Source organism: Poeciliopsis prolifica, unplaced genomic scaffold (assembly GCF_027474105.1).
Source record: "Poeciliopsis prolifica strain line A6 unplaced genomic scaffold, Auburn_PproV2 SCAFFOLD095, whole genome shotgun sequence".
Taxonomy (NCBI): Eukaryota; Metazoa; Chordata; class Actinopteri; order Cyprinodontiformes; family Poeciliidae; genus Poeciliopsis; species Poeciliopsis prolifica.
Genome location: NW_026562470.1, coordinates 962,643 through 989,349, shown reverse-complemented (window position 1 = coordinate 989,349; position 26,707 = coordinate 962,643). Strand labels below are relative to the sequence as shown.

The following is a 26,707-nucleotide window of genomic DNA, read 5'->3' as shown; positions in this document are numbered from 1 at the left end:
GTCAACTCCTGCTCAACTTGTCCCCTTAGTCTCATTATTTGACAACTGTTCAAAACCTTTTGGTTTGCTTGATCAGAAATGGCATAGTGTCTGTGCATGTTAAAATGTTAAACTTTTACCACACAAAATCCACACTACTTTCAAATAGTTTACTTTTCATTTTATTTTAGTTGTTGCCTGGACTCAACTTAAATAGATGAACTTATGAAGCTTCTTTTTTTTTTTTTATCCAAACATCCCTGCTACTGGTTTAAGATGAGTACAAACAAGTTGATGATAATTAAGTGATGTTCGCTTGAACTTTTTTTAAAAGTCTGATGTTTTATGATACAGTGAGAAAGGGTCAGCAGAAGGCTGAAGGCATCTGATTCAAGGTTCAAACTCAGAACCTGTTTGCTTTACTGCAAAACTTTGGCAAAACTTTTTTAAATTTAGTGGGCTAAAGAAAGTCAGAAGGTTAATTTTCCAATTTGAGAAACCCCTTGAGGTAAAGTTTCTTATTTGTTCAAATCTTGTTAGTAATTTGCATAGTATGATTACTAATTGGCAGTTGATTCTTTTGTGTCTAGATGCAATGTAATCTTTCAATTCACAATTAAAGTGTATTATCGGAATTCTGCAAATTAAATATTTGGTAGTATATTTCACTGATTCCTTTCATTCAGTCTGAGCTCCCTGAACAGGAGAAATTAACTTTCAGAATAATATATTTTTAATTGCTTTGAGTATCATATTTTACTTAATCTCACTGATATGATCTTCTTTAACGCATGCTGATGGTTCATATTGATCATTAATAAGCTTATCATTTCCAAGAGGTGTACTGTCTGTTAGTGAACATTAGTGACCAGGTAGCATTATGAGAAGCAATAGTACATGTTGATGTTTGCACTACAGCAAAAAAAGCTGTAGACTATTTTGACGGTAACAAAACCATTCACCATGCTGTGACCAACTCTGGGAGCATGGCTGTGTAGTAAGTATGTTTTATTTTTTATATTTGTTTTTAGGTAAAGTGCACCAATAGCAAACTTAGTTGATGTTATTATAAGTTGGGCTAGTTGTCAGAAGATATGAGAGGGGGTATTAAAAACAAAATACTGATTGAATTGTTGGTTGATAGCCAGCATATATTTGAAGTTGTGCAAACATCAAAAGAAAAAAAACTACATAAAACCTGAATGGTCATTCAGTTTGATAAATATTTACGCAGACCATTATTCAATAAATCGATAGAAATCCAAGTGCAAACATCAAACATCAAATCTAAATAATACAAATTGTACTAACTATTTTAATACATACTGATGGTTTACATTGATCATTTACAAGCTTTAGTAATGAAAAATTCAACAACTATATTTTGTTACTGAACACACTCAAGTGTGTAAGGAAAAAGCAAGGAGGAAAAAGCATCATTAGGGCCGAGAAACATACAGCATATAAGTTAGAAAGAAAAGTATTGGATAATGTGAAACGTGCAGTATTAAAAAAAACAAAAAAAAACTTTCAACTTTGGGGAAAGCTAAAACTTAAATATGAGTAGCCTCACTAAGGTCTGCTTCATAACTGTCACATATTCTTAAGAAATAAATCTCGTGACCAATAATTAAATTAATTATGGTCATTAATCATACATCTATCACATTTTGACGAAAGGTGTCTATATAGTTTTTTTGACTGCTACAGAAGAGCTTTCCTGCCAACAGCCTTCACCATTTTCAATAATTCTTCAAATAATCCAAATTAATGAGTTACAACATTTAGTTTTCCTTGGAGATTAATACAGTATTTTTAAATTTAATTGAATATTGTGAACAGTAATAATGGATCACTACTATTTTTAGGAATACGTTTATTTGAAAATTAAAATTCTTAGCTCAGAATGAAAAACACAAGGTAGAAAAACCTGAAATGTATTATTTTAAAGTTCTTTATAAAATTGGCCTTTTAAAATAAACACATTGCACTAAAGTGCTAGCCACTTTAATTCTTGGAGCTAAACAGTCCCAAATGAAAACATGTAATTGAAATGTCTAACTCATTTTCTACCCAATATCTGTCCTTACCTTATTAATACCTCCCACCCCCAAAAGAAATCCCTGGGTAATGCCTCATCACTTAATTTTGATGATTTTTCCACTCAAAGAAATCCAGCCTGCGCATGTGACACGAGACCAATAAAGGCAGGGAGACTGGCTGAAAAAAAAGAAAGATGGTGGAGGTTTTAAATGTAAAGAACTCAAATGTGTTTATAAGGATTTTAACTGACTTAGAAAGCATTTCCCTACATTCATCCCAGCACACTCTGCAGATCTGTAACTTGTAATTAACACAGTGCCTAAATCACAGGCTTGCATCCTCAATCACCTCAGCAAAAGGACACAGAGAGGGGAACCTTTCACTGCCTGTCCAGATGCTGCAATGGCGTTCCTATAAAACCCAAGCAGAAAAATTACACAGGACTGGTAAACACAATGATTTCCCTGGCCACATTCATTCTTTGGTTTTGAGTCTCAAAATTAGCTTTTTTTGCATAGCAGGAAAATTAAAAAAGGGGAGCTGGATAGACTACGTTTACTTAATTGTAAACATAGTCTATCCGGTGTGGTCTGAGACGGTAAGGTAGATGAAGGACAAACAGGTCAGAAAAGGGAAGCGCAATGTGCATAATGAAGGCAGAAAGAAAGGAGCAGAGAAAGGGATGAATTTACAGTGACAGAACAGTTTTCTTCCAAGTCTCTGCTTATTTAATCACATAGATTCACAAATTACATAATTTCTACCTTGTATATACCTCTAAATAGATGTTAATGTAGAAAATCAGTTGCCTTTAATGTCAGGTTGCAAGCAAAAGTCACATTACAAGACCACATATGAGAGCCCAGATGGATGCTAACCTTGTCTTTGTGTTTGGTGTTAGGTGTTTGTGTGTGCAGCTGAGCGTTGCAATCCCATTAGGTGGATGGATCTCCAGACAAATGGCTATTATACTAATTAGCACTAATTATTTTGGCTTCCAATTAACCACACAACTGCTGGTGACTTCTCTCTTTGTCCTTCCATCTCACTCTCTTTCTTACTGCCTCCATCTGAGAAACAAAAACTTACAATATTCACTGACACGGCCTCCTCATAATGCTTAGCAACACAACATTATCAGCTGAAAACAGCTGATAATGTTGTGTTGCTAAGCATTACTTGAAATCATGAATAATTATTCTGGTCTGCTTCTTGTAGGTTTTTGAACTAAAAATAAAGATCCTTGCTCCCAAATGGGGATTGATACTCTACTTTTGTAAAGCTGTCCTTACTTTGAATTTATCTGATAATTTTGCATCCTCTGCATCTGGTTCACTAGTTTGCATGTGTCAGAAGGCAGGGGGGTTGCATTCAAGGGCAATCTGGCATCTGTAGACCAAACCTAGAGCTGTATCTACATGTTGGCAAAAAAAGTTGTTTCCAGTGAGGTATGGACTCCAGGAGGCTGACCTTTGTCTCTGATCCTTTTCGGCATAGGTCTCAAAGACTAGTCATAGAGGACATGGTGTAAAAGATTGGAAATCTTGTTGATGTTTTTGGCATTTCTGTTGGTGACCTCCTTCCATGACCTTCACTGTGTGTTGGAGCTGTTCACAACATCAACAGGGGAAAGTCAGGCTGAGAATGGTGGTGTAGAAGACAATGGATGGATCTGTAGAAGACAATGGATGGATCTGGACTTCGCAGGTGTTTCATGAAGATGTATTTTTTTATCCACTTTTCACACTGATTCACGTTTCAGTCGTCCACATAAAATGACTCATTTCATGTAGTCATTTTGACAATAATTATTGAAGTCATTATTGAATTAATGACTTCAACAATTTGAAGTCATTAATTACTCATAAAAGGTAACAGGGTCAATCATAATTTAACAAAATGTCAAGATCATTTATGTTAAGTAAAGGATCACCGTTTTAAAAACAGAATCTGGTATTAGTACTGAAAGGTAAACAAACTGTTTTTTGTATCTGTAAAGGTCAATAGTAACATTATCAAATAAACAAGCCTAATAGTCCTTCTGGATTATCCTCACTGAAACAAGCTCACAGTAATGGCATCTGCTGTAACCCATTTTTTAACTGATACACTTGTTACCATGGTGGCAAAAAAATCAATTAATGCTAAAATAAAGAGAGTTTCTGCTTGCAGGCAAAAACATCTTAATTTATATTATCCTCCAAGAAACCAAATTGGATGAACAGGTCTGGATGAACTGCCAAACAATAGGCTTGGAGCTAAATGGTCAGTGAATGCATCACTCACACTGACCATATACCTCTACGACCATAAAAAGCAATAGGCTGCAATGCTACGAAAAACTTTGAAAGGCTTTTTGAACACAAAATACTACAATGCTGAATGTGTGTATTTCAGCTGGCAGCCAATATTACCGCTGTGTAAAGCCTCTATAAAATTTATTTCTGAACGCTGTTTTCAGCTCCTGCTTAACAAAACAATTTTTTTTCAATTTATATAAATGTAAAATAGCTGTTTTAACTGTCATTTTGCACTGTTGTGTGACTTTTGTACTAAAACCTGTGTTAGAATAAGGCAGTAGGAGAACAAGCCATGGAAAGGTGAAATGGTGTGAATACTTCCTAATGACACGACCTGATCAGATCCATCTTTATGCACTTGGTGAAAACTGGTTATGTAATATCATCCAAGAGGTGAAGGACAAAACAAGAACTACTAATGTAAAAACAAAAAGCCACTTTTCCAAAAGTACTGTATGACTATAGAAGCCACTAAACCAAGGTTTACACACATTGTTCACAGTATGCATTTTATATTGCATACTGTGCTCATGTGACACACGGGGGGAGTCTACACCACGCCCATGCACACAAAAAATACCTTTTTTCAGTCAAAGAGGTAATTGCTTGAACAAAAGGCTTAAGGTCACCGTTTCAAACATTATTAAAAAGTTTCTTGCTTGACATAACCTCCTGAATTAAAACCCCCAAACTTCCAGTTTACTGCATTACAACAGCCAACAGTATCATTTCCCAGGAGTAAAAATCCAGCCTTTGTCTGGAAGAGTCAGTACACCAGTGACCTTCTGTGTATTGATTTAGATTTCTGATCTCACACATGCAATCATTTGGCTCTGGTATTAACCAGTCAATCAACATTACGTTCTTTTTATCCCTATCTCCAGAGGTTTATTGGCTTAGCTCTGTAAATATGGAGGTATACTGTAAGTGCCGTGTGGAAAATGACAAATGAACATGATATATGATGAACTCTAAAATGATGTGTTTAAGGGAAAGATAGAGGACTTCCTCCATTTTGTGAATCCTCAATCTTTCTATTGACTTATTCCAGAGTTTCATCTGTCCTTCCTGTCATATTCACCTGCAAGCATTTAACCAAGTGTCAAAACCAACTCTATAAATCACTCTTTGGTGCAGTGTGCTGTCTTTTACCTAAATGCTTATTCTTGTCTTTGCTTTCACTCCCTCTGTTTTATCAATAGGTTAAAAACATTTTGCCAACGCAGATGACTGTGTAGGTATGTAAACGGGGGAATGTGGTTAGTGATGGATTTGTGTGTGGCAGATAATTAAAAGTGTGATTAGTGTATAATTAAAAGAGGCCTCTGTCTTTAGAATATTTAATGACTTTGGACAGACAATGCATTATAGCAACAGCACGCACACATGCGTGCTGGTGGGTGTAAATGTGTTATTCCACACTGTAAAGAGTGGAATAATGTCTGCTGATATTAATTGGTATGTAGACAGGAAGAATAATTAAAGTAGTGGAAGAAGAAGAGTACAAGTGAAAGACAAATATAATGCACCTTTCAAAGATACAAATCTGGAGAATTATTCATTAGCAGGAGCCACAAAAGATGAAAACACACATGAGTCTGTCTCCTTTCATTCTTTCTGTATTTGAATGATAAGCTCAAATAAAGCAGAAGCTCAATGGCAGACAAAAGTAGGTGACCAAAATGACATTAAATTCAAATTATAAAGGCCATCACAAGTTCAGAAAATTATTATATGTTTAAATAAATTCCAACTTTGTGTACATTTTTATGTGAAATTTGCACCGTCAGATTAAATTTAAATGGTAGTAGTTTAACTACTACCACTCCCCTCTTGGAGCCATGTCTGCATACCATGATAATGTTAACACAAGCAGTTATTCATTTTGAGATTAGTTTTAGGTCTACTTGACAAATGAAAATGCTGTTTCACAGCGCCCAAATATTTTGTCATCATGAAGTTTCTATGTCAAAGTTGCACTGAGATACAGGGTCTATGACCAGAACCCACCAACTATCATTCTTTGATCAGCTGACAAAAAGCCAGTCTTCTTTTGGTTCAGTGTTGCTATATATTGTAAGCATTGAGACTCTCAGCCAGCGCTTCCTCAAAAACCATAACAAGCTACAAAATATATATGTGTATAAATGTATATATGTGCATGTATGTGTGTTTGTACCTTTTTGCAGTCTGCAGATACTTTTTTTCTGAAGTGACAGACCCATTGTTTCTTCAAAACAAGGGATTTCCATCCTTTACTCTTCCTCTAGATTTTGTTGGACCAGCTGTTTTTTCTGTTGTGTGTTTGATGAAACCTTCTAAATTGTAGTTATCTTGTTGCAGTTAGTACACACAGTCAGAAAAACTGTTTTGAAAGTAGTTGTGTGGAGAAGGATGAAGCAGAAAGGTGCAGAAGGCATATAAAATTCTGGATAGAAATGCATGTTTTTGTCATACTTTAGTGGTATGACAAAAACAGTAGAAGATATCTTTCAGATGTTTCAGGAGGGATTCTAGTCTGATTCACTTAATAACAACTCTGTACTCTTGGTTCCCTTCTAGACAGTGGGCTGCTGGGGGCTTCAGCTATCGCCTTTGTTTTTCTGTAGATTAGAGGTCAGGAGACAGGACAGACAATTCTACAACCTTCACATAGTTCTTTGTCAGTTCTGATTTGGTTCATCTTTCTTTCTCCACTCTCCATTTTGTTTTGGTGTCTATAGAACATAAAATTGAGCACTTAGCTCTTCACATAAACATTGTGTGTGTGTCCAGATATACTGTAAGCCAACACTGCATTTGTTCGCAACGTGTGTACTGAACCAAGAGGACTGTAGTGAAAATATCTGGCCCTGATACAGTTACTCTTACACTCCAACAGGAGCAGGTTAATAAATGTTTACGTAAGCTTAGAAAGGCAGTTGTGTACAGATAAAAAAAAAGAAAATATGTACATTACCACAAATTCAATCCAACAATTTTCTGTCCAATATCTATGATGCATCATGGGAAGGTCGCTGGTCATTTAACACTAAAAGGAATAAATCTTAAGCACACAGTTCTGCTCCAGCCCTTTCTTTTAAATATATAAGATCTGAAGAGGATGCATACCGGTAGTAGTATTTTGCTTTGAACTGGGATCAAGCCCCACTAAAGCTGCCTCCACAGAAACACAAAGAAGGGGAGTAAAAACAGAAGACAAAAGACCGAACAGCAAACCAGTATCAGCTCAGAAGGAAGGAAAGCAAGATTACAAAAAAGAAATAAGTGTGTACAGTGGTGAATTTGTGCTCTGCTATTTGCCGCCACCTCATTGGACCAAAAGAAAAAATTAAATTATGGAATGAAAGGAAAGGGATAGCAGGGAGTGGGCAGTAGGGCTAAATTGGAAAATATAAAATTCTGGCAGGCACAAGAAAATCAATCCCTGTTGCTGTATGTTCTGCCTCTAAAATTCATAAACGTAAAAAAATTTAGTTAAAAAATTAATTAGTTCCTTAAATATTAAAATCCTTTATCTTTCAACCAATAATGTCTCTTTCCGTTAAGGACAAAAATATCACAAGAGCAACTGTAGCTGAGTTGAAGGGAGATATAAGTTGATGTCAATAAGAAACAGCTGTGATCACTCATGACAGCCTTATTGAGCTCTAAATATGAGACCAAAGGCTATTCTAATTATTGAGAGGTTGCACCACTGTTTCCCAAGGGTAAACTACACCACAGACCTTCAATAAATATAATAATAAATGACATAATTCTAGAACACCGACTCCCTGATAAATGGAACTATTACATAGCAATCAAATTAAATCTGAAATTACACAGCAAATTAAGAAATACAAGGACATTTTCACAAGAAATAAAATGTTTTCAGGCTGTTTGTCATGAATATTGTCTCATAAGATTGAGGATGTAGAACATATAGCTTCATCAAAACAGATCAAGTCAAGTACCGGCATGTCCAAACTATGAAGGACTCCCAACAACAAACAAAGAAAATAAAGTTGCCCTTCAAACACAGGTGGTTGGTGCAGATGGAGACTTTTTTTCATAACTAGAAAAACAAATGTCCTTACATATTGAAATGTTGACATGAGAAATGTTACAAAACTTGTGGTCCAAGCTACTAAAATCAATTTCATGATACACTAAGATGTGTACAGTTTATGAAGCAACACAACCAGGACCCTTGGCTCCAAAGGAAAAATGTGTTGAAAAGAGCCACACCATTTGCAGGCAAAGTGAAAATAAACTAAAATACAACAACCATGAGGAAATATCTGTTACACTGAAAGTTGAGGGAAACACCTCTGTATCCAGTAACAATCAGGCCTTATATCACACTTGTAAAGTCAAAGCTTCCTTTTCCCCCGGAAAAGATTAAGTTAATCTTAAAGTTCTTTGCAACTTGTGAAGGACTTGCAATAATAATGTACTGGTCAAAACCAGAGCTTTCACAGTATGGATGTAACATTCAACTCTGAAGATAATTGACAGAGATTTCGACACATCACAAACAAGAAAACAAAGAGGTAACTGAGCTCTAACATGTGGTCCAATGAATTCAGGTCCATGTTGCCTAGCGGATTCTGATCACACTCCTTCTGACGTGGGACTCAGAGCTAATTTGGCTGTAGTTGAAGATTACTTTAGAGTTTTGGATTCACTGTTTAATTTTCTCTTTGTGTGATCTTTTTCATCTTCATTTTTAGTTGAACTACATCCAAAATATCTACTCACTCTTTTTTATATTGCAAGCTTTTGAATTGTGCTCAAAATGCTGATTGTACCTGGCAATTTATTTGTAGCATGCCTCTAAATAAATAAGTAGGAATTTATTCTACAGCATTTCATGTTCAGAAGCACCTTGAATGAGATCATATCTATAAATTATGTTTGCTGGTTTGTACATCTGTGAGTCAGATCTTGGAAATTTCAACATGTATCAGTCGGTTTCAAGACGTGGTTCTGACATAATCAAGTTCACGGTTTGTCAAGTTCATCTACATTAAACGTCACAAAGTCAACATATTATTTGGGTCCATTTGTGCCATGAACTGTAAGAAAATAATGAAAAAAACAAAACAGAATAGTGGCTGAAAGTGACATATGACTTGTTTCACAGCAGCCAGGTTTCTTTTTAATCCAATATGTCTGGGATGTTTTTTGTAATCTCAAGGTAACTAAATCATATCATTAAGAAGAAAGTCGCATACAGTATCTGAGCCTCTTGCGGCTTCCCAGATTAAGCTCCAAACATGAGCTTAAACTCTTTCCTGCATACTCATTTCCTGTTGTTTTTTCTCCTTTATGCCTTCTTCAACCTTGCTCTGTCACTTTGATCCTCCCCTTTGGCTACCATGAGAAACAAAGTCATTATGAACTGCTGTTTTGCTGCTGCTAGAGATGAAAAATTTCAGAATGTGAAGGGAACCAGCTTCAATATTCTTTGACCAATCATCATGATACACTAAGATGTGTACAGTTTATGAAGCAACACAACCAGGACCTTTGGCTCCAAAGGAAAAATGTGTTGAAAAAGCTGCTTTTTCAACACAGCTTTTTCTCTTAACATCGCTAACATGCAAAAGTTTCATGTGCACATACCCTCGAACACAAACACACAACATCTGCTTGTTAAGTTCAGACACCGACAAAGTTCCTTCTGTTCAGACATCCATTGCATGTGTGATGGGAGGAGGGTAAAATAATGAATCATTCCCTCTGTTAAAGTGGTGTTTGACAAATTAAAATAAATGATTATTGTGAAACACAAACATCTCTGTGGCATATGAAAGATTAGAGTTGCTCTGATCAAAAAGAGAATTTCCTGTAAGGCCCTGCTGCTCCTCTGACAGTGCTCTTCACAACGATCAACTACTCAGCAACAAGAAATATTCACTGTCTCTCCTGTCACTCCTCTGCACAAATCACTGCTTGATCTGTTTGATCAATCTGGGCTTCATGTGATCCTGAAAGTGGAAGAAAGGAGAGTTCTAATTCTCCTCATCCCGCCTGTCCTCTTAAAGCTGCTCACTATCACAGCCGATCCGCATCCATCTGCCACAAGCCACAGAGCTAATTAAAAGTGGCAGCTAACACTTCTCAGCCTGGGCTTCGGGTTACAGCCAAAATACATAGCAGTGTCTGAGGCATTGAGATGTCCAACAAACTCTACGTGTTCAATGCTCAGAGGCCATTTGGAAATACTAGGAAAAGTGGGAAAAATATTTTGGAAGTGGACAGAGAAGAGTGGCAACACTGCAGGGAGAGAGCAGCAAACACTGGATGAAAACCTTGAGACAAATACCACAGATCTCATATCACAGGATTCAGATCTAATTAGCTAAAATGAGCTTGTTCAGATGGGTGGCTGGAATCATCCTTAAAAAGCAGGGAGAGGGAGCTGTTCAGTGGGCCGTAGTTTCTCTGTAGCGCATGGAGTCGGTTGAAGTGATCAGGACTCTGATCAGGTTCACTTCTCTTAGGAAGGACAAAACATCCCCTCTTGTCTGGGAATGGTTTGGGTTAAGAGAAGAAAGACAATGAATGGATGGACAAACAGATGGGTGGATGATCTGATTGGATTTATATTTTCTTTAAAACTGGTCGTGGTTTCTAACTAAAGACGTTTAGAAGTGCTTGTTCAGAAATTACAATATCATCAAAAAGTTGCTTTGCATCAGGATTAAAAAGTAAAATGTAATATTTAGATTTATTACACAATTTGATGTGTTTACATTGTATATTTAAATATTTTAAGAAAAATATATTCGTATATTAGATACATAATTGTTAGGTTCTGGGGCTCTTAGGTTTCTTTGTGAGTTTTTGTGCATGCACCACTTTTATTCCACCACTAGAGGGTGCCAGATCCATTCAGTCGGAGGGCGTGGATGAGGTCAGCAGCACAACTTACTCGAGTTTAGCTCATCAGTGACAGAGTCAAGCGGAGCTGACTGCCAGTCCTTCGGCGCCTGAGTGTTTGCCAGTTATGGTACCTCTGAGCCTCCCAGAGTTTGCCTCTGTGTTTCCTCATTGTATTACCTGTTAGTGATCACTCCCTGTTGCTTCTCCAATTTTCAGGTGACCTCTCGTGATGCCCTGAATCCATGTAGTGCTGATCCCTCCAGGCTTCTTGACCTAGCCTGGAACTTACCTACTGGTTACCAGAGTTCCCAGAACTCGGGCAAAATGCACCGCTCCTCTGTCCTCACAGAGCCTGAGCCTACCTGTCCGCCCTCCGACGTACCCCACCGTGGCTTCCTGGATCTCTGCCAACATGCATAAAACCCATCTGGATCCATAGTGAGACCGAGACCCCGGACACTGCAGTTACCCTTCCCAGAGCTTTGTTTGGTTCATATGTAAGATCTGTCCAGTTCAATTCTTGACATTCTATTTTCCGACGACCCTTCAACTCACCAGCCTGCTGGTGAGTTCAGCAATCGTAGTGAGTCAATTGTTTCCTGAACCCGTTTTCCCTCTGTGGACCAGACCCGAGTCACCTTTCCCACCTCCTGCTGTTCCAAGTAAATTCATTATATCTGTATTTACAGTTTTGTTGTGTTGTGTTCTACATTTGGGCTTAAAACGCTAACTCCCAATATGACAATAATATTGAAAATACTGACCTCATCATGGAAACTACATGTGATCATAAATGATCAGTTAGAATGTATGTCCTGATGAGTCATTTTATCAGATTAATTTTTTAAATAACTTAAGTGGAATATGATTATAATTAACAAATCAAGACTTTCAAATATTCATCTCTGTGTAATTATTTATATAAAGTTTCACTTACTAATAAAGTTCCAATAATAAAAGGACTTTTCAATAATATTCAAATGTACTGAAAGAATCCGTAAAACACTCTTAAGACCGATTGATTTTAAAGAGGTTGGAGTAACTTTTTTGTGATAACATACTGACAGAAGAGAGTTGGAAAGGTCAGGAGGTTCTTTAAGAGAATGAGGACAATTTCAAGGCAACATATATAACTGAGGCATTGTCAGATTTCTTTCTTTCAGCCGGTTTTAATATATCCAGCATTTTCTTTACTGAAGGTGACACAGTTACCGGTTGTGGTATAAAATAGCAATATGTGAATCACTTTGTCAGTCATTCATGAAAATTAATAAAAAGAGGTAAAATAAAATATATATTTGTTATAAATCTCTTGAGTTTTACTTTTTTAGGAAATTCTTCCAATAAGAGAACATTTTGATTATATTGTAATATTTGTTGATGTATGCCAAGTTTCAAATTAGTGTTAGTGAAATCATTTACTTTGTTTTTGCATGTATTAAATAAATGCTTTCAAACAACTCATCTCAGCTGTCTTTCTTATGAGTGAGATACAGGTGACCTGACCTTAGCCAGCTGACCATCAGAGCACACCAATAGCTGGGGGAGGGGCAAGCTTTACACAGAAGACTTTAATCCTTCCAGCTCTTTGTCTGGCATCTAATAAAAAGATTTAAGAGTGCAGGAACAGTGCAGTGTAAAATTGTAGGAAGTTGGAAGCAGCAACTTTGTAAACTCTTGGCATGTCTTGATATCAGTTGGACTGTGACTTTGGAGATGGCATCACAACAATGCATATCGGATCAATAAATTTCATAAACGACACCATCAACTTGGTCACCACAAAGACAGCCGAAAGCCAGACACCATCTGGTCATGTTCCACTGGCCTGCGAGATCAGCCATCATAACCTTACACACAAACACTTCAGTGCCTAGACCAGGGGTGTCAACATTTAGTCCTCAAGGGCTGGTGTCCAGCAACTTTTAGATGTGCCTCTGCTGCACCACACCTGAATAGAATAATAGGTCATTAGCAAGGCTCTGGAGAACAAGGAGAAAGTAATTAAGTCATTTCATTCCAGTGTTTTGTACCTGTGGCACATCTAAAAACTTGACAAATATTCACTGCACTGCCTTCCGCCACGCATGAGCACGCTCAAAGATGCTCAAGCCGAACTGAACCGGCCTGCAGAGACGTATTACATCCGAGTGCACATCTACATGTTACACCGCTGAAGTTAGGCAGTTTATCCAGGAACACAAGTTCCTGGCTTTTGAGCCACTTCTGAAGCAATAAAGAAAATGCAAAAATAACAGAGACTATGCAAGTAAGAGAACCAAGCAACATGAAGAATAAATTGGAGGTAGAAAAGAATGAGTAAAGAGACACAGCAAAAGCAAGACAGGGGTTGACACATTTCTTGCTGAGACAATAAGGGAGTTGTGAAAAAAACTGCAAATTAGTCTTTTCAGTGCAGAGTCAAAGCATGAATCATGGCGTGTCAGTGGCTCCAAGCAAATCAGAAGATTTCATTTCCATCTGCATGAACCTCTACATCCTGATCACATTAACACTTCAGATGGAAAACGAGAGATTCAGTTATTTCTATGACTAATTGAAGGTCAGGTTTTGGAGGCAACAGCTTAGGCAGAGATACCCAGACTTCCCTCTGACCTGATGCTGTATTTTCTCAAACTCATCTCAGCGAACTCTGAGGCATTAAAGAGTTCATTTAATTTACAATAAAACAGAACTTCTTTTCATTGTCACTAAATCAATACTAAGTAAACTGCATAGCTTCTCCATTCTGGTTGATAACTTCGCCATCTATCCCTCCCCTCAGGTCAAGAGTCTGGCTGTCATCCTCGACAGCAGTCTCTCTGTCACCTCCATGTCAGTAATATCACTTCATCTGCCTACTTCCATATTTGAAATATTAATTGTCTCTGTCACTCCTCACTCCATTGCTGGTCCACCGTCTGGTCATTTCCCACTCAGATTTCTGTAATTCTCTTCTTTTTGGCCTGCCACAGAAAATCTTCCACGAATTACAACAGATACAAATTCAGCTGTCCATCTCATCACACCAACCCCTCAATCCATCACATCACACCTGTTCTACGACAGAGCCATTGGCTTCCATCTCATATCGCAACAACTAAAAGTACTCCTCCTTACCTTCAAAGCTGTCCACAATCTTACACACAGAAAACCACAATCCTTACAGTATGATCTGCTGACCAATAAATCCCCATACATATCTTCACATTCTTAATTCAAATTTTGCTATGTATTGACCGATCTCAGCTTCATATTTCTTTGGCATATTTTCTGTGCCCAGAGCTAATTTATTTTTGCTTTTTCCTGGTTTGGATCACAAAAATTAATGAGTCACATGCCTGAAGGCTACTGAAAATAAGTTGCAAGAGTGATATATGGTATTTAACATGAAATGTGGTCATTTATTTGGTTATGAATATTTGACCACCTAGAAATGAAAGAAATGATGAAAAAAAAAAGGGTCCGTTGGCTTAAACCTAGTCCACAAATTTAGCATTTTCATGAGATGTTCTTTTTATTTTTTTATTTAATTTATTTTTTATTTTTTTGCAGTGAAGCAGGATGAGGCTCAGTAAATATACTGGTCTGGTAGTAAACACTTTTTCAAAGCATACAGATTTTTTGAATGGAAACAAAGTTGCAGTTCACCATCAGAGAGCTCCATGAACATACATTAAGGGGAGAGAGGGGAAACTGTTCAGTTTTATTCATATATAACAGCAAAGTTAAAAAGATTCAGGCTGAAATGTGTACTGACACTTACTTTTTTAATTTTAGCAAGCAGTGATTGCACTTAGTGATAAGTTGGTTATCCCCAGTTAGGAGAAGATAAATGAGAGAAGGATTCAGTTTCAGCAAACAATTTCACTGAAGAATGATTTCAAAATTGATACACACATTCCAAAACTCCACCAGAAAACCTTTCACCAAAGGTCTTTTTCTCTGTCAAGATTACCTTCATTATTAAAGCACTGTGGTTATTATTCAGGAAGACATATCTGTGGCAACTAAGAAATAAAATGCAAATTGGAGACATTTCAAAAGGAGCCAGACAATGGTATCAGACAAAAGACTGAAATAAATCTACATGAGACATCTAATGACCCTGTACGTTTCTGTTGTACTAATTCAGACAAAAGAACATCTTCTTTGCAAATGAATTCATTTACTAATCTTCTAGATGAGATTAATAGAGAACTCAGTTTAATCTCTTCTTGATAATGTCCTCAGTCAATTGTAATGAAAATGGTCAGTTATCTAAACAGCTTATTATTCATGACAACTGCCATTCAACGATTTCCAGAGTACAGCGCTAAGGGATAAGAAACACAAAATTCAAAGTTGTGTTTTGTTAGATGCGAAGAGCACTTAAAAATATGCATGTCAGAGTAAAATTATTTTGATTTCATTTGGGATTAATAAAGTCATTGAAGTTTTTTTTTTATTTAATTGAAAAGCAGTATGAGCATGTGCTGAAGAGTGAGGAAGGAAAGAGTTAGATAAAAATAACTTACAATCGGTTGTTGGGGATGATCTTAAGTCCGTCTTTGTACCATGTGACCAGGGGTTGGGGAAACGAAGCCAGTGGAGGTGGGCTGATGATGACGGCTCGGCCCTGAGTTGCTGTCTTCCTCTGCTCTCCAGAACTGAAATTTCCCAGAACTTGGAAAGAAACAAAAAGAGAAAGGGTTAACTCAGTATAGGATTGATATAAACATCTATTGAAACAATGACAGATGTTAGATTCTAAAATTAGTGTAATTCTTCTTCTGGTAAATAATCTGAATGAATGTAGGTGTTGTTGGTGTGCAGACGACAAATGAGATTTGGAACAATTTTGAGCTTGCAGGACAGTGGCCCTTGAGAACTGGAGTTTGACACCCCTGCCTGGGAGCAACAATACTCGACATGTTTGCTAGGCACCCAATCTAGGAGAATAATTCATTTTACTGGACACTGATTGGCTATATCCCAATGACTGACGATAAGTAAGATTGGAGATGTGCTAGGATTTTTTCCACTGTTTGTATTAATGAAAATTAAGGTATAGTTTGTGTTTGACCAATTAGAATAGGCAGTTATAAACATCTTAAGGGGATCTAATGTATTTAGAATCCACATTCTAAAATAATTATTTAAGGAGGATTTTAGAACGTGAATTTCCTTTTACCGCACTCATAAAGTGCATCAAAAATGCCACACAGTTGCTCTCAAAGCCACTTTGGCACTCCATCAGCAGTGAAACCAAACTGAGTCTGTCTGACATTTTGCATGTTAAGAAAAACATGAAAGAAGAGTGGCATAAATAAGCCACATGGGTATAAATAATTTGCTTGAACAGTTAGTCAATTCAATTTATTTCTATAGTGCCCACTCACAGCAAATGTTGTCTCAAGGCATTTTACAAAAAAAAATCATTTAAATTCAGTTGTACATACATTTCAATTGGTCCTAGTTATCAAACAGTATAGTATAATCAATTAGTTATTCTAAGTAGATAAAATTTCTATCTAAACATAGAACAGACAGACTTGTGTCGTCAACTTTACAGCAGTCCCTCATATTGAGCAGGCATCAACCAATCCTTACTGGTTGGTCAGAAAAAGCCTTGCATTTCTTGATTGCCAAAGAGAAAAAACTTAGGAGAAAGTCTGTGTTCGAAGAGAAAAAAATAGCAACTGAATACATATGCTATACATCTAGCCTCCCTGTTCTGTGTTTTCATGAATGTCTAGCTTTTCTTCAGGAACTCAAACTACTTAAGTTAATTTTAAATATTGTATTTGAATTTCTTTGCAAGACTGCTATAAAATGTGTTATAGTTGCTCTTCAGGAGCAGACAAGGACAGTATCAGCTGTGACTGTGGAGTTGTAAAAGAGGGACAAGATAATCAGTCGTAAACTGTGGGAGTGAGGAAAATTAGATGAATGTATAGTCTTATATCAACTTGTTTAGAGCAAAGGATAGTGGTCCAAACCTGAAACCAGTCTAAAAACCTATTCATTTGTTTTTTTCAGCTTTGAAGATTGCTGTGACATTTATAAGTTGCATCTTTAATAGGCTTTTGGTTACTTATTTTTATTTTTTGATTGAATACATTATCAAAATAATAGTTTTGATCATGTAAAATTATTATTACATTATCAAATGTAATAATGGAATTACATACTATAATGTAAATGCAGTCTGAAAGAAAGTGTTTTTCATACTGCAGTTAAAGTTTTTATGTCTTACTATCATAGTTCCACTTTTTTGAATAAAGGTCTCTAAAACCCAGGCTCCACTGGTGGTCTCTGACCTCCATGACTACTGGGAGTCCACTGTACATACAGACTGTCCTGATTCCAGGCCCCTTTTTTACTGTACAGTTTTAACTGTATTAAAATCAACTCCTCACTGGGATTATATTTTATTTTACTTTTTATTCATACTGAAGTATGAATAAAAAGAAAAATTAAGGCCATAAATCTGGACTTCCATTAAAGTCTGTGGACCCTTTTAAAACAAAATAATAGAAATGGGTTCCAGGATAAACATTTCTCACCAGGTGAAATCAAACAGTTAAAAAGTTGGAAACATTATTCTATTAAAATATTATTTAACAATTGCCTATTAAGAAACTGGTGTTACTGCAGAGCAATGTACACAGCTGCAATTATGAGTAGAGTTAAATTAATGTGTGCATGTTCATAAACTTACAGGCAACGTGTATCTCTGTTCTCCTGTGTATTATAGCCCCCATTCTGTTCTTCACCATGCACTGATACAAGCCAGCATCAGCCCTCTGCAGAGATGGCACCGACAACCTAAAGGACAACAGAGATAATGAAGATAGCTCTGAGACTGAGTGCATCTCTCAAAATTTTGGAAAAATAATAACAAAAGGAATGTTCTAGGACGTAGAAGGAGGTCTGTCTGGGCATTTTCATCCATGGCCTTGATAGAGGAAATAGATTGGACCTGTGGTTGCTGGGTTGTGTCTGTTTATGTTTCGTGAGAATAAATATATGCAGGTGCTTGAATATTTTGAATTTTCTTTTAACTGTGCCCATGTATTTCTTCCTGAGAAGGGCTGTTAATGGGGTTTTAATACACAGCACCTCACTGATTGGAAGAGCTGGCATCGGATCTAGGTTGCTGCCATGCTGGACAAATGCACAGACACAAGCACACAGACACACACATGCACACAGAAGCTGGAAAGACGCAGTCAAACTGGACACTGCTTTGGGGCTCATTATGAATACCAGGACAGCCAAGTACTTAACTCCCAGGCTGTCGAAATGTGCTGCCAAAGTACACAGACACCAACACATACACAGACAAACAGGCATACATGTACATCAAAGGCGCAGAGACAGCTCAAATCAGGAATAACACATTATGCAGCAACTCTATAATCCAGAAACAGATTTTCATGTTGGAAGCCGTCTAATGCTGAATCTTTCCATCTCTATCAGCCTGCTATTACATTCCAATCAGATATGTAAAATGGCTTTTTAGGGCAGAAATACAGCCGCAGTTGAAACCAAATATTTACATACACCAAACGAAAAGATACAAACACATTTATTCTCACTGTCCGAAATTAAATCTGACCAAACCTCTCATGTTTGGCCAGTTATCCAAATTGTCTTTCCTAATTGCTAGTAAACTTAGCAAGGCTATTTTTCAGATACTTTTTTCCTTAAATTCAAAAGTTTACATGCATTTCATCAGTATCCAGGGCAATGTTTTAAAATATATGTCTTTGGCAACACTTTCTGAGGTACGCACTTTTTAAAAACATGAACTTTATGTGAGTGTGACAAGAAGAAAGTTGAATTAAAGGGAAAGGAGTCTGCTGTTTTCATTTTTAATTTTTGGTTTTCACAAAGTATGTTTGAGAAATGGCAAACATGTAGAAGCCAAGTACCCAGAAGCCATTCTCTGGTTGTATGAGCCTGAATGTCAACTTTTTGGTGTAGACGTGGCATTTTTTTTAGTGTTGCAGAAAACTATCACTCAACATCAACCTGAAAGCTGGACTTGATTTCACAGATTTCAGTTCAGGGGAAGCAAAAGCTTTACACCCCAGTTCTTTGAGAGTGCCAAATATTATTAGATAAATGCAAGATGTCAGTCACAAGTAGTATTATGACAAAATAAGTTCAGCTGTTTTGTTTTATCTTCATGAAGACTATTTTCAAGAAATTCATATTGGCAATGGAAACATCTCTGATTAAGAAAAAAAAAGCACAGTTAAACTTTAGTGCACTTCTTTTAAGAGTTCATTTGGCAGAGCTGAAGCTAACACAATTAGCATTAAAGTGCAGAGCAGTGGTTAACAGGGATATTAGTCACTGTGATGGATGATTTAAATAGTATTATTTCACAAAACTTGTTAAAATCCAAGTGAGTAAACAACACGAAGAAAGGAAAAACAAGAGCGACAAAATTAATTCTTACATACAACTGAGTTATAAAGCAAAACACAACTCGCTAACTTTGAATGTACATTGAAGTAGCACAAAAGCATAACGATATAAGTTATAAAGGTGAATCAGGCTTATAATTTCAGTATTGGGCACTCATTTTCACAGTGCCTTGCCAATTCAGAATAGGCCTGACTCACCAAATTGAAGTGGTCAGAACACAGAGAGCAGTCCAGTGCTAAACAATGTCTCCTGGCTTAGACAATTGTCTGCCTACAAAATGCTGGCTCAATCTCTTTCTCCCTCAGTGTGTATGCTTTCCCAAGATTCTTCCTCTTTCTGAATGATGAGAAAAACAATTTTGTTTTGCCAAAAGGCACTGCTTAGCTTTTACCTCCAAGTCACAGTGGGACACAGAGACAGAATCAGAGGGAGAGAGGGTGAAAAGCAAAGAAATAACTCAGAAGTATGGATTGATGCTACTCCTCTTTTCCCAATACATAATATACATATTCTCATGGTGCAAATGCACCTGTATTAATCAATTTTTAGAATTTGGTACTGCTGTTTAAGAGCTCTGACCTTCTCCTTCTTATTAAAATGACTACAAAAATAGGTGGAAAGAGAAATGCATTCCAGGATTAAAGAGGAATCAATACCAGAACCATGAAAACCAGAAACTGACCTGTATTGTGGTGTCCAGTCTGTGATGTTAGTGTTGTTCAGAGTCCAGCGGTACTGCAAAGGCCAGCTGCCTCCCGCTGGGCAGGTCAGCACCAGCCTGTTTCCCTCCAGCACCACCTGCTGACCCCGTTCTCCTCCTCGCAAATAGGGAGCAACTTCTGATGAACACAGAGAAACATGTAAATAAACCTGCCTAAGATGCTGTGAAAATCTGCTTTGGTTCTTCAGCACAATTTTTCAACTGCATTGATAAATAAGGAACCAAAACAAAAATTATATTAAGTGTAACCGATGCAATGAGACAGAACACAACGCACAACTTAGTGTTCATTATTAGCTTTTTTAACAACAGTAGTTATTTTAAGCTTGTATGTTCTCTAATTTGCCTATTATTATTATAGTTATTAATGTTCACAATAATGTTTAAGACATTGCTAGGACAAGCATTCAGAGAAAGTAAATTACTGGATTACTATTATTATAATTTAAATATTACTACTCCTGTATAAAAAAAAATATTTAACATCAACAAAGAAAGCATTTGGGTAAAGAAAATGATACAAACGAGACTTTTAAACATAATCAGAATTCTCAAAAAATATTTTTCTTATTACATTGGTCTTTGTTTATTAGCACTTTTTCTTTATCAGAATAAAAAAAGGAAAAAAGGGGAAATATTTGACGTTGTGCATCAACTTAACAGCTTTTAACACAAAAACACGGTGAACCGCCTGGGCCCCCTGACCACAGGGCTTAGTAAGTTTTCTGCGGGAAATCCCTGGAATCTGGACATTTTATTTTGCTTTAAGATGATATCTGGTTAATTTCAATCTAGAAAAACTAATTAACAGACTTCCAAAAGAATTTCAGGCTTCAAAGAGATGGAACAAAATCTGTGACTTTATTCATTCGTATTTGGTTCTACCCTGCTCTTTATTGTTGGGGTCAGTCTAAAAATGATCACCTGAAAATAATTATTTTTGGAAAATCTTGAAAGACACTTAAGTTGTGCGACCATTTTTTCTGCTCCTGAAATACGGTAAATGAAATGTACAGTGGCTTGCTAAAGTATCCACGTATCTTGGGATTTTCATTTGTGTCTTATTATATCACAAGCTGTATTTGAATGTTTTTTTTTTTATCTAAATGACAAAAAAACATGTTAAGATGGTGAAGTGAAATAAGAAAACAAATAAAGATATCTAAAAATAAGTAATAAAAACATTTAAATTGACATGCACATGCCTTTTGTATAAAGCCTCTAAAAATTTCAGGTCCAACTGATTACCTTGATTAGTCACATGCTTAGTGAAATAAAATGCATCTGTGTGTAATCTAGGAATCCCAATATCCGTCAGCATATATAAACCCAGAAGCTGCAGCAGCAGCACGAACCAAACAACACCATGAACACCAAGAAGAAAAGACGAGAACAGGTCAAAGTTGTTCAGAAATACAAATCCGGTTTGGGATATTAAAAAAAAATCTAGATCTCTGGTGCTTCACTGGAGCATCATCAAATACATTCTCATCAAATAGAAAGAACACGGTACGACAACAGTAAGCCATATGTATGGAGGGACCTGTGACCAAAACTTAACTTTTTAGTCACCAAGGAAGCTACTATGTCTGACACAAAAATCAACACATCTCATCACACCAAGAACACCATCCTTCCAGTGAAACATAGTGGTAGCAGCATCATAATGTGAATCTCTTTCAGCAGAGGGTACTGAGAAACTAGTCTGAGTTGATGCTTAAAAACTGGGATATTACTGTGGAAAATCTGTATCAGTCTGTTAGTGATTTGAGCCTGGGACAGAGGATCACCTTTCAACATGTTCAAATATTCTGAAAATGAAACAGCTAATGCCGAGTCAATATTTTTATTATAATGTTTTCTCAACATACTCAAACATGAATTAACATTTCTCTACCAAAATACTTTATCTATTCATTTAGAAATATGTTTTTTTTAAATGTTCTGAAAATGAAACGATGCAAACTGATGCAAATAATTCATTTAATTCAACCCCCCTCCTTGACTCCCTGACTAGAATCTTCTGATTATCCTGTTGAAATCAACTTGGCCAGCCTTTCAAAGCACATCTGCAAAATGGCTCAGCTGCAGCAGCTGTCTAAACACTGCCATCAAGTCTTTAACTTCTGGCTCAGGTGCTCAGAGCTGGCTCACCATCACACAATACACTGGCATCATGGCAAAAGAGCTTGTGCACAGCAGCAAGGGTACAGGATCTCTCAACATGTCAGGTCAGGATTAACTGGAAAATCAGCAGCATGTGAAAATGTGTTGTGGCTTTAAATGTTTCATTCATACAGAAAAGTGTGAACACTAAAGTGAGTTTATCAGCTCCCTGTAGTATGTGTTGACAGGTTGACAAGTCAGTGACACAGTTTCATTTTTCCCATCCTCCAACTCATTCTAGCTTAAGCCATAAATTTCCCCCAGGCAAATTTGGCCCAAAACATGTTGCGGACCAAATTTGCCTACATGCTCAACACAACTGCGAAGTGACATGCCATCCATAGCTGCTCTGCCGCAGTGGAATAATTCTGTTAACTCAATGAAACTTCAAAATTTAGGTGTTATTAATTTTGTGCTGTGCTCCACAGCAAAGGGAAAAAACATTTAAGTACAACTCAAATCCACGTCTTGCTATGACCAGATAGACTCGTGGCCATAGCAACTGACATGGATGACTGGGTCATGAGCGCCCCCTGCTATGAGGCACGAGAATTGTCTTGAATCTGTTCTCTGCCGTTTCTGATCGCTCCTCAGCACACAAAAGATGGCATAGACACACAGTGGGTGTGACACTACATTATATACATAAGCTGAATTATGGAAAGTCAGTTCATATATTAAACGTTTTTTAACATTTATAAGGCAGAAGGAGCATGCTCTCATAGAATGGTAGGCGGTGCAGTTAGCCAGAGGTTGTGCAATCCCAGGTGAGGCTCAGCTCACTGCTGCCTCACCGGCTTTGCTTCCGAGCATGTGAATGGAAAAATGCGAAAATTCAGCAATTCTGAAGAAAAAATAATCACAATTGGTTAAGCCAACTAAAATAAAAATACATTACAGTACAAACCACGGGGTGATAGCAATATAAGTCATTTTATCTTTGTATTTTTTCATTATTACAGGTGAAGCTCTACCTCCCCTCTAACAGAGCCCCAGTTTGGGGTAGAGATTTTTTTATAATATTTGTTTCTGATCAGTCGTAACTTTTCCTTATGCAATTAAAATAAGTGAATTTGCAGGAGTCTTACTCCATTACTTCAGGGCCAGGAGGGCCTTCTTGTAGTAGTCACATCAAAGAACTGGCAATGTTAAGAAGAAAAACTCAAATGCTGTCCCATTTTTTACTGAGTAATGGAGAAATGGAATGTTTTTTTCACTTGCTCTCAGTATGTGTTGCTCATGATTGATATGTGGTGGAAACTTGCCAAATACAAAAGTGAAATGAAAACAACTTCTAATGAAAGGAAATTTCAAATTAAACCAATGCATGTTGGTTTCCAGTCCAAAAAATGCACTAGAAAGTTATGCATGAAAGTGAGACAGGAACATTGGTTGTGCATGTCTCTATCAGGATTTATTTGGAATATCCCTGTGAGGATTTCCCAAAGGGATCTGGCCCCTTAACCACGAGGTCAAGGGGCCAGATGAATAAAAAGTTTGTTTTTGTTCTTTTTTTTAAAGCAGCAAGATTGAAGCTTGGTCAAAAATGCACGTGTGGTCCAGTTTGCATTCAGACATGCAGAGGGACCCCTGTGGCGTAAATGCATTACAGAGCACCAACATAATAGCGAGAGAAATTGTGGCAGGGATGAAAGAAAAGATTGAGTTGTGGATTTCACTCCTGCCTGTTTAATTATTGCACCAGTGTGTATTTTGGCGCTCCATGGCTCGCTGGTGTATGTGCATGTCAGGCCACAAACAGGGTCATCCATTCCAGAAAAATCACTTTATCTTCATAGAACTGAACTCCTGCTGTGTGACAGGGCTGGCAGAAGTGATGATAGTCTATGAATACTGATTGAGGGAGTTAGCTGTCTAACTGCTAAACTCACACAAACTCACACTTCACCCCGTCTTTTTGACACATGAAGATGAAAAAGAAGAACCAAATCACTTCTTTTCATAAATTATTTTGCTATCAATAAGTGGAGGAAGTTGCGTGGCTAAGCATTTTTCCTCACGCTAACAGGAGTCTATTTGATTATCAGGGTGCAAATGAGTTCTATTCCTTTTTAATCTAATATGGCTGCCTCTACTTATTTTATCAGGCATTTAAAATCTTTTAATTGAACTGACAGTGTGTGAGTCGAGAGGAGGAATTAGGAGTTTAGTTACTGGGATGTTGCTGCCAGTCAGATTTGAAGAGTGGGAACATAAATTGTTGATTAAATGAACAAAGTGAGGTAAATGTGCACAGAAATATGAATTTATTTACCCTTTAAGGATTCAAAATTACCACTATGGAATACAGTACTAATAACATATCCATAATTAGCAAAGGACAAAAGTTGTTTGAAGTAGCTATTTTTTTCCCCCAACATTATTTTTATTGGTTCTTTCAAAATTTGTTATTAATATACAAGACTTATATGTGCTCTCACATCAAAAAGCATTCAGAATAATTATTTATTTATTTATTTTTCCCAACACTCAACTTGTCATTCTTCATAAACCAGGTTGGAACATTTAAGAGCAACTCTTATTGCATACCCGTTAAACAAAAAAACAAAAACAAAGAACAAAAAGAACAAACAAACAAACAAAAAAAAAACATTTATGCTCCCGATCCTAAACTCCCTAGGAATAAGAAACAATTACTATTAGGCCTGTCGCGATAAACGACAAATCAATTAATCGCACGATAAATTTAAACTATCGACCTCATTTCAATTATCGGCTATATCGGTTCTGATGATGACACTGAATGAAAAAGCTCAACTCCACTGACCCTCCCTTCCTCATTTCCTTAGAGTAATGTCCAGCGCGTGCTGCACCATCTTATGTCGCCGATTGTCGACCCATTATCAAAACCTGAGAGACCACAAATTAGCCGTCGGAAATCCTCGGTATAACGGTTCGATTGAACCGTGTGGTGTCCAACAATGGACACAAAATAATAACTCCAGTTCACTAATTTTGAAACCAGGCATTAATCAATTCCTTACTACAATCTACCTGCATGTATGTGGCTAGTGTCAGTCTGACTGAATGAAAATCATTATAACCTATTTATGTCACGTTAACGAAAAACAGCTGAAAAGTTACCGGGTTTTCTGGTAGAAATTTCGCTCCAACTCTTCCCCGAGTTATTTATATTTTCTTTGCACGAAATGTTGAATAAACATTCATGTTTCCACATATCATCTTCAATGTCTGCTGGACTTCGGGTTGCACCGTGTCAGCTGTTCGGGATTCCCTCCGTGGTAAAAAATCCCTTCGGGGTAAAAAATCCAGTAGTTTGAACTATTGCATCAGGCAGTCGGATTCTTCTCTATTAAAATCTAATGATTACTGAAGGGAAATATACTATACAGACTTCATAATCTGCACTCTTTTGGTTGAATGCAGTATTTATTTCTACTTTGGCTTTATGTTGTTTAGTTTTTATTCAAGTACATTTATTGTTAATGGAGACAGAATCTATTTTATTTTTGGTTGTTTTATTTATTTTGTGTATCAGTCCCAGTGTTAAGTGTTCTTTCGAAAGTAAATCTTTTGCAGGAAATCTCATGTATTATTACGTAATTTCCATTAAATAAGTGTAAAAAGGTCCTGAAACAATATTATCGTTTATCGCAATTTTTTTTTAGACAATTAATCGCCCAGCAAAATCTGTTATCGTGACAGGCCTAATTACAATAATAACGGTTTCTCCATTTCTGAAGCATTTCTGAATGCTGAAATATATGTATATTTCAGCATTATACGTGATTCAAATATACAATCTTAAGTAATCAAGTAAACTAATAAAGATTATCTTGGAGCACCGCAGGGGACAGCCACAACTATAATTCACCCACAGAACCCCCCACATTCATGTTTTCTATATATTCCAAAACAGGACCCCAAATGTCTTGAAATAACAAGTTTCCCTTTTATTAAAAAAAAGTAATCTTTTCCATCGGTAATGTTGTGGATAACTCTTTAATCCAGTTAATGACTGTTGGTTTAGTGGTATTCTTCCATGATAAAACTAACTCTTTTTGTAAGTAGTAGACATAATTCCCTGGCAATAGTAATTTTTCTGGACATATGATGTCTGTCTGGATATAAACCTAGAATAAACAATTTGGGGTCCAGAACTAGTTTTACACCTAGCATAGTCTCCAAAGCTTGTTTAATCTCTCTCCAGAATTGTTGAACT

At 36.8% G+C, this 26,707-nt stretch overlaps 1 protein-coding gene across 2 annotated transcripts in view; it reads right to left on the bottom strand.

Moving 5' to 3' along the window:
- LOC129353727 (protein sidekick-1-like) overlaps positions 1–26,707 on the bottom strand; it is a 355,296-nt gene that overhangs the window by 189,174 nt on the left and 139,415 nt on the right. For both annotated transcript variants that reach the window (XM_055023085.1, XM_055023086.1), the window contains exons 2-4: positions 20,299–20,455; positions 17,899–18,005; positions 15,713–15,860 (exon numbers count right to left, since the gene is read on the bottom strand). In XM_055023085.1, coding sequence (XP_054879060.1) covers positions 15,713–15,860; positions 17,899–18,005; positions 20,299–20,455 — 412 coding nt within the window. The remainder of the gene's footprint in view (positions 1–15,712; positions 15,861–17,898; positions 18,006–20,298; positions 20,456–26,707) is intronic.